The 14101-nt window shown below is 38.7% G+C and overlaps 1 protein-coding gene across 2 annotated transcripts in view; it reads left to right on the forward strand.

The window, feature by feature from the left end:
- Positions 1-14101, forward strand: part of CCNY (cyclin Y) — a 120028-nt gene that overhangs the window by 77515 nt on the left and 28412 nt on the right. The window contains exons 3-4 of one of the 2 annotated variants that reach the window (XM_005518677.3): positions 1027-1061; positions 11580-11680. In XM_005518677.3, coding sequence (XP_005518734.1) covers positions 1027-1061; positions 11580-11680 — 136 coding nt within the window. The remainder of the gene's footprint in view (positions 1-1026; positions 1062-11579; positions 11681-14101) is intronic. The other variant, XM_088061172.1, reaches the window with a different exon arrangement.

The following is a 14101-nucleotide window of genomic DNA, read 5'->3' on the forward strand; positions in this document are numbered from 1 at the left end:
AAATAATGGCTTCTCATCCAACAGGGAACGGACAGGTTCTCCCACCATTGTGAACACTCTTATTTTGCTAAGTGCATTGGGTTGCATAGCTTCCGAATCACGATGCACCAAAGTGCATTTTATCACCTACAGCATGAAACCATTATTATTTTAATCCTGCAGTTTGATTTATGTGTTAGTTGCCTCCAGAGTTGTATCCTAAATGCTGTGGTATTTTCACTGGAACAGAGCTCCGCAGGCTCTCTATGGGGTGAGTTAATTGGGGAAGTGCTTTAAAAAAATTAAATAGAATATATTTAATCAGCTGTAATAAGCATTTGCCTGACAATTGGGACTTTATACATCTATCTCTTTTTTTGTTGCTATTTACTTTTTGAGTGTTTTGGCTAATTGTGGCTTTGACTTGCAACCATTGCTTGTGGTGACTGGTTCATACTCACCAATGAAACATATTTTCATTGTTTCATCCAACATGAGTAATAGTTTCAGGCTTGTGCCTGATCATTATAGAAGGCAGTGGTGTAATCCATATGGTTTCAAGGCTCCTTTGTGGGAGTTAGTGCACAGTAAGCTGTGATGAGAATTTGCTAACTCCGTGGTGTAGCTGTTTAGGTGCTTTCATACCTGCAAAGTAGAGTAGGCCACTTTGCAGCAAGGTACCTTGCATGAAGGCACTGGTGGCTCAGGAGTACCCACACAGAGAACTGGGGAAGAATGGCCAAGCCACTGCTGCCTTGGACGGCAGCTTGCTGCATTTTAGCTTGCCCATGTGGACCAGCACCTGGTGAAGTACCCAAATGGATGAGAATTTTAACCCATCACCACACTAGTGACCATAAATGCCTTTCTGCATACAAATATATGTTCCTTCTGTGTTTGCTATATAAATATACTTGGTTAGTGCAAAAGCAATTATAATGTTGCACATAGATAGTGTCCTGTTCTTTTTATTATAAATGGTGTATAAGAAGCTTAATCGGGAAAAATAGTCATGTAATATTTCTATCATATTTTGTGTTTTTGCAGTGAGAGAAAAACGCAAGAGTCTCTATATAAACCACGTAAGTGAAAATGCCTCGCTATGCAGCTTTCTCCTTGTTGTCTATATTATACAGTAAATGAGAGTTATCACACATGATTTCCACATCGCTGAGGGGGTGCTGATGCTTCACATGTCTGTTCTGCATCAGGATCCCAAAGTATAGGCCTTGACTATTGAGTTAGTGGAACAAATGTGTTGGTTTGAAGACAGTGTTATTCTCACAACCAGTGTACATAGATAATTGGTATCTGGGAAAAAGCGCTGCGCATATTGGTATGATTTTTAAAATTACTACAGAAACTCATGGAGCTTTAGATTATATTTGTGTGCAAGTTTGTATTGGCAGGGAGCTACAGCATTGGATATTTACACAGTTGTTCTGAAGTGCTGATGCAAGGTAAATGTGGATTGACATGTGCTACATGCTGAGTATGAAGACAGGAGTTTGATATGCTTATGTACTCTGGGCATTTTTCAATTCAGTTCCCTTCTGTTTGAAGCAAATTCTCAGTGAAGCTGACAGCAAATACCCTGTAGCCTGCTTTAGGTACAGGACCAGGCTCTTCACCTCAGTTAGTGTTGTTTGTACTGCTGAACTAGTGTGGTTCCAAGCATGTGAAGCCTTGTGCTGAAATATATGGAGTCACGGCTCAGTAAAATTGAGAAGGAAAAGAACTAGTTGTCTACCAAATGCTATTTGCCTTAAGGTGAATGGGGAGAAGCTCTCAGTCTGGAAATTCAAGCTGTCATTTCATTTTTATGACTACTATAGCTGCTGAAACAAACAAATGTAGTTTATACCCACTTCATCTCTTTGTGCTGAGGTGAACAGTTGTGTAGCTCCAGATAAACTGGATTGGGGCACAAATGTAGGTGGACTCGACTGAATGCTGAAGTGGGGCTTCTAATTGTGATTGACTCCAGGGCTCACACCTGCAGAAAGGGAGGGAGCCAGGAGGGGAGGAATAAACTGCTGTGTGGAGTTAGAGGGCAGGACTGCTTCATTTGTTGATAGAATTGGTTGGTTTTAAGTATTTCTAAAACTACTGCTTGACCTCCAAAGCAAGCTGAGATTTTCAGTTTCCAAAGAGTTAAGATTCTGAGAAGTCATGAGATACTGTGAGGCTTACGAAACCCTTAAAGTAGTCCTCACTAGGTTAGCAGATGTTCTTGGTCCTCATCTTCCTTCATTCCCCTGCAAAACATTCCCATTGTTTATAGTGCATGGGAGGGTAGTTTGTGGAGCAGTTGTCTTGTTATAAAATTACTTGGAAAGCCAATGTACTGAGTTCCTGTAAACCTAATAATGTGTACTCAGTACAAACCATTTCATATGTAAAAATTGTGTTTCGAGTTCTGATTCTTCCATCAGATTAACAAAGATGACTGTTACAGATGCTGCTGGAAGCACACTATTGCATATCCTGATATAAAGTGGTTTTAGGTTAGGCTGGACATATGGCAGAAAAGGGATAGGTGATCATATCACTGAGGAGTTGTGTTGTTGGGAGCTCGGTGTACCAGCATATGCAGTTGATGTGCTAAGTGCTCTACCTCTTCTTAATTTGTCTTTCCCCCCTCCAAGTACCATTCAAAGTATTAGCTGAGGTTGCAGTAGTGTAAACTTCCCTCTGTGGTTTACTGCTGCCTTAAGTCTAACTTCTTTGTACTCATAAAGCTAAAAATAACCTTTATGAAGCTGAAGTCCTTATCATGTCTGTGTTTTTACAGGTCAGTTAAGTTTTTTATGCAGTACTCATAGATAAACTGTGTTTTCAAACATGTCCTGTAATATTTAAGTTGTTCCTTCAGCACACCTGTGAGTATTCATTCAGCACCTTCTAAATTTTCAGTGTGCTAAACCTGATGTACAAACTAGTGATCATTTTTGAAGGGGAAGCCATGGCTTGTAACTGGAAACTGTTTAGGTTTTCAGACTGCAGGGAACCATCATGGATTTCCTAGACCACTTTGTTGGAAGAAATTTAAGGAGTTAGTTAGATTTAACAGTTGTATGTGACAAATGATGGGATTTATTTACATGGTACAATGGTTTATGTTATACCCTAGTGACTGGTTAGTTCTTTTCCACTGTTTCTCAGTGTGTGCTAATGGGAGCTATTGCTACTCATCTGTTTCCCTGTTGATGTGAAGTGCTGGGTCCCCACATCTGCTCTGGAGGGAACATTCCAGAGAACATAAATTCTGTAGTGTTATTTTGTCTTTTTTTAAAAGAACTCTTCACCATAATGTAACATCTTTTTCTTTTGTGGTTTTTCCATGATGGCATCTTTTTTGTTGTTGTTGTTTTTCACGCTTATTCTCCTTTTGTGGTAAATAACCAAGATGAGCAACAAAATATTTTTATCTTTTTGTGCAGTATCTGAATAAGTGGTTATTTTGCAGGCAGAATTGAATTCCTCCCAAGTGATATGGGGGGCTGGTAAGAAAGTGTCAAAAAAAACTGTGGTTTTTTTTTTAACTGCTTGCTAAATTCTGTGTAGTAACGAATGAAGATAGTAATTTCCACAAATGCAGTTTTGAATTATTACTTACGAAAAAAATCAATATTGACTCTTCCTTATTTAAAAATGCACTTTCTTAGCATGATCACACCTCTGTACTTTTCCTTTCTTGCTTGCTTTTGTTTGTAGAATATTTTATTTGGCTGAATGGTTTCCTGTGATCCCCAAACACTAGTGGTAGGTTCCTGCTTTGATTTGTTGTGCTTTGTCAAGGGCTGACAATTGCCATGTTTCAGATTCACCTTGTCAGTAGGTGTGATGGAAGAAGCCAGCAGCTGTTCTTTTTTTTGGGGTGGGGAAAGAACGAAAGGAGTGAGTGACAGAGTGCTATGGAGGAGCTATCATCTCTCAGTCTTCCCACGGAGCCCAAGGAGAGATGACAGGTTGGGAATGGTGCTGGAAGTTCCCTACCTGCAGTGTACCTGACCTGTTTGCTTTCTTCCAGCCTGTTTTAATTCCTAAGCAGTTGCATCAGACTCTGCTTCTCTTTCCCATTGCACTGGCAGTCGCTGCTTTTTGTTATTTTATGTTGGTTTTTTTTATGCTGCCTTGGTGTGCACATCTTTTAATCTGCTTAGTCAAGCTGCTCAGAGGGATAAAGATGCAGACTGAGATAGGGGCGTTTCCTTTCTCAGAGAAGAGAGATTGCATCAGTATCTCTGCCTGTACAAGGAAAGCAAACAGGAAGACAGACACATCTTGTGTTTTTAGAGGAGGTGGTAGAGAAAGAGTGAATCTTTTATTATTGTTCCTGTAAGTTGTTCTTTTTACTGGGTTTTTTTGTAGAGGAAAGGAGCAGGGTGAGGGGAGAAAAAAGGTTGTTTTCTCTTTCAAGTTTTTCTAGAAATTTTCCCTTTCAGACAAGGAGAAAATGTTGTTAGCCCAAATAATCTCTTCTAGGCAAGATACACTCTCAAAATGAATCTGCGTTTATGACCAGTAATACCCCTTAAAAATAAGGGGTATTTTTCACATGCTGGTATATGTCTGAAGGAAGGTAAAGGATAGCAAAAGGAAAAGCAAATAAATGGAAGTAATGTCTCATTTTTGCATATTTTTTTATTCTGGAGACTCTTTGCCAGCCTTGTAGCAACAGCATCCTTTCATCGTTGTCTTTTTTAGGGGTCTGGACATGGCTTCCACTGTCTGCTACCTGGCAACTGGATGTTCAAATGCAAGCAAACTAATACTGTTTTTATCATTCCAAGTAGAAAAGTTAATGTCTGTGTATAGACCAGATTTTTTTTTTTTCATCATCCTGGGGAAAAGTTACTGGGCAACACTCATGTTACAACCCTGGGCAATGTAAGTGACCCTGTGGTGATCCACATCAGGGTAAGTTTCTTCCCAGACACAGTACTGGGGACTTGCAGAGGGGTCTTCTGCTGTATGTGGTGCAGCAGGACCAATTTCTGTGAGCCCTTTTGCATGCTTGGAATGATGTATGACACTTAGTCCTATGTAGCCCCCAAACTTTCTTGTCAGGTTGAATAAAGAGGCTGCTCTGCTTCCCTGTTGTAAAACTACTGGACACATGACTGATAATCAAACACTTTCAATTAGTGATTAATGAGTGAATAAGATACATGCTGAAATGGGAACATAGTCTGAAAAGTAGTTTAATCTGTGAAAGTGAAGCACAACGTAAAAGTGAAATGTTTACAAGTGGACTGCCTGAGGCTGGCTATTGTAAAGGCTTATAACTGCTGTCCAAGTTCCTTAAGATATTTTAATTGATATTCCTTACTTGAAGAGAAGAACAAGATAAACTGGAAGATAGATTAGAGGCTCCTCAGGTACTCTTGAAGTTCTCCTAGAGATTGCTTAAGGTGATCTTTGCTCCACTCCATTGCTAAATCACAAAAAAAGCGCGTCTAGAGGGGGCCTTTGTAAGCCACCTGGTCCATTTAGCAGATTCCCTATGCTGATGCCATTCCTTATAGATGCAGCTTAAGATTCTTGCCATGCATCTACTAAGTTAAAATTAACAGGTTTTCTTTAATGGCTTACCTAAACTTACTGTTGGAAATGTGTTTTTCTTAGCTTTTCCTGTCCTCTAGGATGAAGAATTTTACGTCTCCTGTCAGCCACAAGGCACTAGGTTATATGAAGTGATAAACTTTTTTATGGGGAGAAACAAAAGCTAACTTTTAAGTTAGAGTGAGAACATGCAGGAGAGTTCTTCTACAAGGGGCTATGTAATACTTGCTTTACTGGGAATGTAATAAAGTCCCTCTGGTGAAATTGCACAACAGTAGTAATTACATGCTTTGTAAATATACGCCTTTGAGCTGATTTTAACATTCAAAGAAATAGATAGTCTTTCATGTTTGTAAAGCAGGGTGCTTTATCAGTGGTTAAATAGGGCCTGCATATGCTGCAGAGGAGTTTACTGGTGATTGCTGAGCCCCTCAGGAGCTCAGTGGTTTGCTGACGTAATTTTCTATAGCTGACATGAGTAAGGACAAACTTTGACAGCCAAAAACTTACACATACAGATCTAGTCTAAGCTAGGCTAGTTTTGGACATTATTAAACATTGGTGAACTGGGGACAAAGCTGAATCATGAGGATCAAGGAGTATTACTTAAGAGTAGTTGGACTGTTTTTTTTTGAAATTGTAACTGTTGGCAGAGGAAGATGAACGTACAATGGTGCAGTTTACTATTACTTTTGTTCTGGTGAATGTATCTACACCAAAGGTAGACAATTTTGCTGTATTGACATTATGCAAGATGCAAGTAAGTGCAGAGCTTTGCAGAGCCATGCGGAGAATTGTGTTGCATGGTTTGCTTGATTTTGGAAGTGCTTTGTTGACCTGTAAAATCATGTTTCTTCTGTGAAAAATGTTGCCAAAACTAAATCATGTCCTGAAGCAACAGAAGATCCTCAAGATAGGAACATCTCTTTTCCATGTCAGAAGCAGTCCTGGTATTTTTGCTTACTGTTGAAATTTGGCTTCACGTGCACTTTTACGTGCCAGTTTTTCCTTTTAACATCTTGGCCAGCCTTTGCTGCCTGGAAGCTAATGGGCATGTCTGCACAGACAGGTGCAAGCAAGACTCAGTTTTTCCATGGGGGAAAATATTATTTAATAGGAGCTTTTAAAATCATGCACTAACTTACACCTGGTTTGCAGGAAGAAGAGACACTACTGTTGTTATTTAGTACAGAAGCTCCAATTATCTTTTGATGGACAAGTGCAAAAGAACCCTGGAAAAGGCTGAAGCTGCTTTGCCAAACTGGAAGCTGACTGGCTGAGGGCCAGTGCTCGTACAAAAGCTGTATAGCTTCATTAGGGGAGGGTTATGCCCAAACAAACAAGTCCTGCTGAGCATCAGGGCAGAAAGCCACCCTAGTGCTGCTGAAGAGGCCAGAGCTGGCCCTTCTGGTCAACTCTGAGTGTGGGTTTTGGGCAATGTGCACCATCCATTAGATATTTCTACAAAACCCCTCTGAAGTGCCTACTTTAATAAAAGAAATAGGAACATTCCTTCTTTCCCCACAAATTTACATTTAATTTCTAAGTGATGCTTCCTGAGAGAAATTAACTCTTTTGTACATTCTCATTGTGAAAAAGTTAGCAATTCATTGTGATTCCTTTTAAAGCAGGTACCTATAAGCAGTTCTGCAGTGTTTATATGATTTTGATGGCAAACCAAGCCATTAGATTTCTGATAAAATGTTTTTATGTAAACTTCAAGTAAAAACGTGTAGTTCAAACATCTTAAAACACACAAGATTTGGAAAATTGGAAAGCATCAGGATGAAGCTGGAAGAAAATAAAGCAGTGATATTTGCTTAGTACTTGCTGTGCAAGGGAAAAAAACTGCTAGTCTTAAAAGCTAGGAGCACCTGCATTATTGGAAATTGAAGCCTGATCTCTTAGGGCTTTTTCTGTAACACATTCAAAAACTTAGTAAGTTATAAAGCAGAGTTTTCTGTTCTCCATCTTTTCCTGTTGAGAAAGAAATTCCACAAAACTCCTATTTTATATTCATTGTCACTTATAATGTCAGCATTTCTTAGTGAATGTCTTTGCTTGAAATGAGAAAAATAGCAACTGTTTCTGGAGTAAAAATCCTCTCCACCAAATGATAGAAGATTGGTCCAGAATTCATCTCAAGAGCTTGTTCAGTCTGGTATCTTGTCCAGGAGCAGAAGCCTGCATCTAAGCTATTCCTGAAATATCTTTTTATCTCATCTTTACAATTTCCAGTGATGGAGATTCTATCACTACTCAAGTCATTGAAGCTATCCCTGCTATTAGAAAAAGGTGGTGGCTTGGGTTTTTTTTGCCATTGCCTCTTCTCACACTTTCATGCCCAATCTTAATTTTCCATAGCTTAATATAAGCCTGTTCTTTCTTATCCCATCCACAAGGGTTATGGAGAACAACGTCCTCTTTTTAGGAACTCCCCTCAGAATGACTTTAAGGCCATTATTTTTGCATTGTTCCTGGAGAAAACCTTTCCAGCCTGCCAGCTTTCCCTTGTAACTCAGGTTTTTCAAATCTCTGATTGACGTTGATTCTCTGTCCTCCAGCCTCTCTGAAATAAATTCATCATTCTTGAAATACCAAGTATCCAAAACTGGACATAAAATTCCAGCTGAGCGGAGTGGATGGGTGCTCTACTCTGTTCCATATATGGTAACTTTATAAATTCTATTGATATATTGCATTTTTTTAAAGAAAAATGCCCTCTGCAAGTTAATGCCAGCTGGAAATAAAAAAAAATACTTTGACGCTGTGATCAAAGTTGTTGCTTAGTATTTTATGTGGGGTACACCGGATCTCTGTGGAATGTCCCTTACTTCAACCCTCCAATTTGAAACTGATTGATGTCTGACCAGAATATAATTTTCCAAGTAGTTTTTACCTGCCATGTTTTCCTTGGTTTGCCCTTTGGGAATTTTATGTGAGATGAAGTTGGAAGTCTTGCTGAAGTTGAGAGGCGTGACTTCTACGGAATCTCAGTTTGGGTACAGATACAGTACTGAAGCTATTCAAAATACATGTAAAGTGAATCCCACTTATATCAATGAGGTGCTTTGAATTAGTAAAGATTTGTAATAGCAGAGGTTGTCAAAGTTTCACATGTGTCCTATGCTCATTTTTGCATATGAAGATTTACAAAAGGAGGTGTACCAGTCTGTCCTTTTTCTTATGCCAGCCCTATGGTGGAATAGAACCTTAGAAGGCTCTCATTAGAGAGTTTGGCTAATTTCTCCAAAAGCTCTAGAGTAATTCTCAGCCCTTCTGTTTTTTTCCTTAATTAGAGCCTCTTTGACTTGTCTAAATGGGAGCATTTTTGTGGTCAGCTGTGATGAATTTGAAATACAAAGGCGTTAAGCTCCTGTACCATTTTGGTCAGGACTTACCCCATTGAAATGGACACAGAAGAAAGTTTATCTATAGGACAGTGCTGAATACTGAGCTGATGGTCAGTAACCTCTTTTGTCCTTCGCAAGGATGGAGAAGGTTCTCATGCAGCATTTTGTGGGGGCTCAGAAAAATCTTTTTCAGTTTGACTGAACTGTGGGACTTCATATGTCTCCCAGCTTAATCAAGATAAAATATGAAACTCAGGGTGTTTTCCAGCAATTGGAAAAGGCAGAGGATCTGTTACCTAAAGTGTCATATGGCTGCAGTTAGACATCAGAGTAGAAGCTGGGAATGTTGATCTCCTGACAGGTCAGTTATTCACATGGCCCAGGTGTGTATATTTACCCAAGGGTGTAGGTTTATACTTGGCACCATTCTTCTGACTGGGAGAGGTGCTCCTTCCTGCTGAGCTGTGAACAGAAAGTGAAGCTTGAGACACCACATATTTTCCTGAGGTGTGAAAAGTTCCAAGCCTAACCGAGTGTGATGTGGGCTGAAAATCCAAGGAGAGTTCTGTGATGTGGTAGTTTCAGAAATAAGGTGTGTTGCTCTAATTATTGGTGTGTGTCAAATGGTAGCATGCTGTTTACATAAGACAATTTAAATCTGATAGTGGTGTTGCTACAGAGTTATTTTCTGTTTTTTAATTGTGCTTCCCTTGAATGAATCCAGTATATTTATCTTAAATTTTATCTAAACCTTTAAAGCATGTTGACTCTTATTATGCAGAAAGAAAACTTTCCATGTGTTGGGTTTTTTTTAATAACAATGCTGAGATGTATGTACATTTCCCTTTTTTCCCCCAGCCACTAGAGTCTAATTTTTGTTGTTTTTAAGTTGTTTTGCCTTTATCATGCCTATGAAAGGTACTCAACAGACCAATGCAGATATTTAAATTAAACTGTGGTAGAAAAAGAGCAATGAATCACCAGTCCCCTAGTAATTCTCTCTGTATGCATCAATGCTAAATAATAAATTTATGGCATTAATATTAACAGTGCTTCTAGTTTTTCTCTTTCTTGCCTAACATACAATAGCTTGGAAGGTAGATGGATTGTCAGCTTCCAAAGCATTACAAAGTGGCTTTTCAAAGTCCTGAAGGATTTTTGAAAAGGAGTATTTTTCATTTTCTTGGTAAACCTTTTCACTTCCAAGAAAAGCAGTTCAGCCAACAATTTTATTGGTCAAGTGAAGGACTGTAATAGAATTTGTTGGTAAGCTTTCAGATAATTTTTTTACAGATAATGTTTTTACAGTCGTGGCAGCTTCAGAAAATGTTGGGTTTTTTTTTTTTCAATTAACAGGAGACTTTGTGTGTTTTTTCACTCTTAGCTGTGAAATACAGAAAAATTACTTAGATGTGTGTAGGTTGTACCAGGAGTCTGTCTGTCTGTGTAGTGAATGCTGTTAAGATGTCAGCTGCCTATGGAAAGTGGAACATTGGTGAACTGATGGGTGCTGGCACTTGTAATAATATCTGTTTTGGAAACTGGGCAGGGGAAGATGTACTGAGGTAGGAGTCCCAGGACTGTATCCTGGATACTCAGTTGCTCTGAGCTGGTAAATACCTGTGAATTCTGCTGATGGTATTGGCATTGGTCTCTCCACTGAAACACTGGAAACAACATTAATTGTAAGATGAATTAAAATTTCCATGTTGATGTGCCAACTGAATTTTAAACCCATTCTTTTGTGAGTTAAACATGTAATTTGACTAATCTTAACTTTCCTGACATAGGTTCTTGGTCAAGTTATTTGCTAGTGTAGATGGAATAAGCAAAGATAAAATCAAAGAGGATTAAGGACTGTGATAGCTATTAGCTGATGTGATTGAAACTGGCCTCTTTAGCCTGGTGGAGTGCTGGCTACTCTAAACAGCTGATGAAGAAGCTCTCTCAGCAAAAAAATATTTAAAAATAAATAGTGTTCTCAAATGCCAGTTTTTTGGCTGAATTTTCCAGTGTTTTTCTATGGTAGTGCAGAAATAGGATTGAAATATATTGAAAACCTTTTCTATTAAGAGATTTTTTTTATTTCCTTATACTCTTTTCTTCTGTCCTTGGATCAGTTTTCTTCCTTTCTGATAATCTATTATCGATGAATTATTTTTTCTGAATTCTTCTTATTAATTTAGTAGTTCTAGTGTAAAGACCTCTCCCCTGCTTCATTCTGTTAGGAGCTTTTTTGAGGATTTCAAATCTTTTTTTCTGCAAGCATGGTTTTATATCTGTTGCTAAACCAATCTTCATTGCTCACATGATTTCTTTTTCACTCTTCCATTTACTTTTTTGGAATGAGGACAGAAATATAGGTCTTATTCATCTTTGCTTTCCAAGTGTATGTATGTATTTGTCTAAGCCTGCAGAAGAATTTTTGCATGATTTTGGGGAAGGAGGGACTCAGAGGATTTGGGACTCATAAGCAGTATCAAGACTCAGGCAGGAATTTCTGTGACTTTTGCACTGTTAATTATTTCTGAACTTTCTGAACTGCTTCCAAATGTGATCACATTACTGTGTGCGTCATTGTGAGAGATAGAAATTTGTCTTTTAAAAATTCTTACGTCTCCCCCCAAAAATGCTTTGGCATTACATAATTGCCATTGTTCTTTTGCATGTTTTTCATAGCATCCTCCTGGGCAGTTGAGAAGGAAGTACAGTTCCTGCTCCACTATTTTCCTGGATGACAGCACAGTCAGTCAACCAAACCTCAAGTATACCATCAAATGGTGGGTTTTACGATTTATTTATTGTTGTTAGCACTTACATTTTATGTGTGAATTTATGTATACATATTTCTGAACCATTACAAAGCAAACTTCAAAGGTCTTAGTTTTTGAAGTAATACATTTATTTAATCAGTCATGCTCCAGAGTTACTGGGTGATGTCTCAGATGAGCATTTTAAGTTTCACTGGTGCCTTTTTACTTTTGGAGAAAATGAAAATGATATTTGTAGAGTATTGTACTTTACATTTTGTACTGTAAGGGGAAAATAGAGACCAAACGCTCAGGCATTTTACACTCTTTGTTAATGGTTGCTCTCTTGAGTTGTCTGTAGGTTGGTTACCTCGGTGTATGCAAATGCAAAAATTTATTAAGCCATTATCTCTGCTGCAGAGGTGTTTACGTGAGAGACAAATCTATTCAGACTAACACATCCAAAGGAGTTTGTGATGTTGATCACTAAGACAGTCCGTAATTTTTCTGTTAAAGGCAAAAGATGGGAGAGGAGAAAGGTTTTGTAGTTAAACTGATGCCTGATTCCTCAGCTCTTTCTTTCTGAAATACAGTCTTGCTTTTCTTCAGGTTTCTGTCACTAGTAAATTAAAAATAGTTCTGATTAGCACTTGAGAAAGGTTTTGCATTTCTGAGGTGTTTGGGTTTTTTTCCTCCTTGATTCTCATACTCTTCTGCTCTAAAATCCTCTGTATGCAGAGTAAGTGCAGCTTTTTGGGTGGGTTTTTTGGTCTCTTTTTGCATCGGAACTGCCACAGCTCATGAGAAGAAGAAGTGGGTTCAGCTGCAGCAGCCAAGAAGCATTTTCAGGGGGGCCACAGGGCTGGCAGAAGCCTTGTGAAGGAGGACACAGAAGGACGAGCTGGTAGTGGGGAGAAGGGTGGTGTTTGGGTGATACTCGGGTGCATGGTGGGGGGCAGAGTTGTGGGGAGCAGAAGAGCTGGGAGAGCCAGTGCAGGGATCAGGTGGGAATTGTGCAGGGCTGAGGGCAGGCTGCCAGCATGGGAAGGGTTGGAAGCTGCAGGGGTTCAGAGGGCTTGAAAAAACACTCCAGAGGGTGAAAAACTGAACTCTGGCACACCAAGTCTCTGCATCTTCTGTCCGGCTGCACGTTTAACAGGTTGAAGGGTGAGGAGATTGTAGACTATTGCTTTTGAAGTACAACTTCATTTCTTTCCTCCCACCTTGCAGTCTCTGCAGGAAAATTGCTATTACACATAGGTAAATCTAAGAGGGAGGCATTTTGCTCAGCTCAGTTATCTCTTCTAGGTCATGTTATGCACTGATGTGTTTAAAATATTACTGCATCCACTGCAGCATCTGCTGCAGGAGGGGTGGCTGGGGTAGGGTGATGGAAAGCTCCATAATCATCATTTCTGCGCTCTTAGTGCCAGCTGAACCAGCCTATGAAAGGTAGAATGAAACTTGGATGAGTACTCTATTACAGCCCTGAGATTCTGAAGAGCCCTTTCAGATTCTGATACAGAATTAATACTTTCTAAATAGTATCTAAATAGTATTTACTATCTAAATAGTAAATACTTCCTAAACTTAATTTGACATTTTGTTACAAAGGCAACCATATGGGCACCAAGCAGGGCTGTGCACATACACTCTTGCATCTGCTTTCATAAAGTGAACTGGAGCTTCAAATGTGTTCCTAGGGGCATAATTTAAAATTAAACTTAGGATTAATTCATTTTGTGAATAGCTTTCTGTCAAATCAAATTCATTCATAAATGTGGGTTTTTCTTCTGTTCAGTAACAGCTGTGGAGTTTAAATGTCCATGGTACACACTATGTCTTGATTCCTTAAATAAATGCTTGTAGAAAAAAGTAAAATTTAAAAATAATTTGCAATCTAAGAACTTCTAATGCAGACAGGTAAAAGTTCATAAAAGTTTAGTAAAATGTATTTACTTGTAACAGAGAAAAATATTTTCTACTGTATGGCTGTTCAAAGAAATCACTAATCAAACCTGAAATAATTTAAAATTCTACTAAAGTTTTAGCTCAAACATATTCTTTTCCTGATATGTTGTATCTCAGTTTTCATTTAAAAATTCTGAAATAAAAACAGAGAGCAACCAATTGACTCTTAAAAGGTCTTTTAGGGGAAAGAAAAGGGGGAATTTTGGATCAATATAAGACATAAGCATCTTACAGTGAATCACTGGTGAAACAAACTGTCTACAAAGAGAATCAGTGAATTCCCTCCTTCATCCTCTTTCCCGTTTAGCTTATATTGGTTTTATGCTACTGCAGTAAGTAGGGAGAGTGCTGGCTCAGCTTCGTTCTTCAATAAAAATGTATTGTGAGTAAAGCATGAGCTGGGACTTGGAAACTGTAAGATAATCGTAAGAATTCATGCTTTAATTTTGTTCCATCTCAAATGTGAATGAGATCAGTTAG

This window comes from Pseudopodoces humilis, chromosome 1 (assembly GCF_049639895.1).
Source record: "Pseudopodoces humilis isolate 2021_Gansu_Grassland_sample_001 chromosome 1, ASM4963989v1, whole genome shotgun sequence".
NCBI classification, from domain to species: domain Eukaryota; kingdom Metazoa; phylum Chordata; class Aves; order Passeriformes; family Paridae; genus Pseudopodoces; species Pseudopodoces humilis.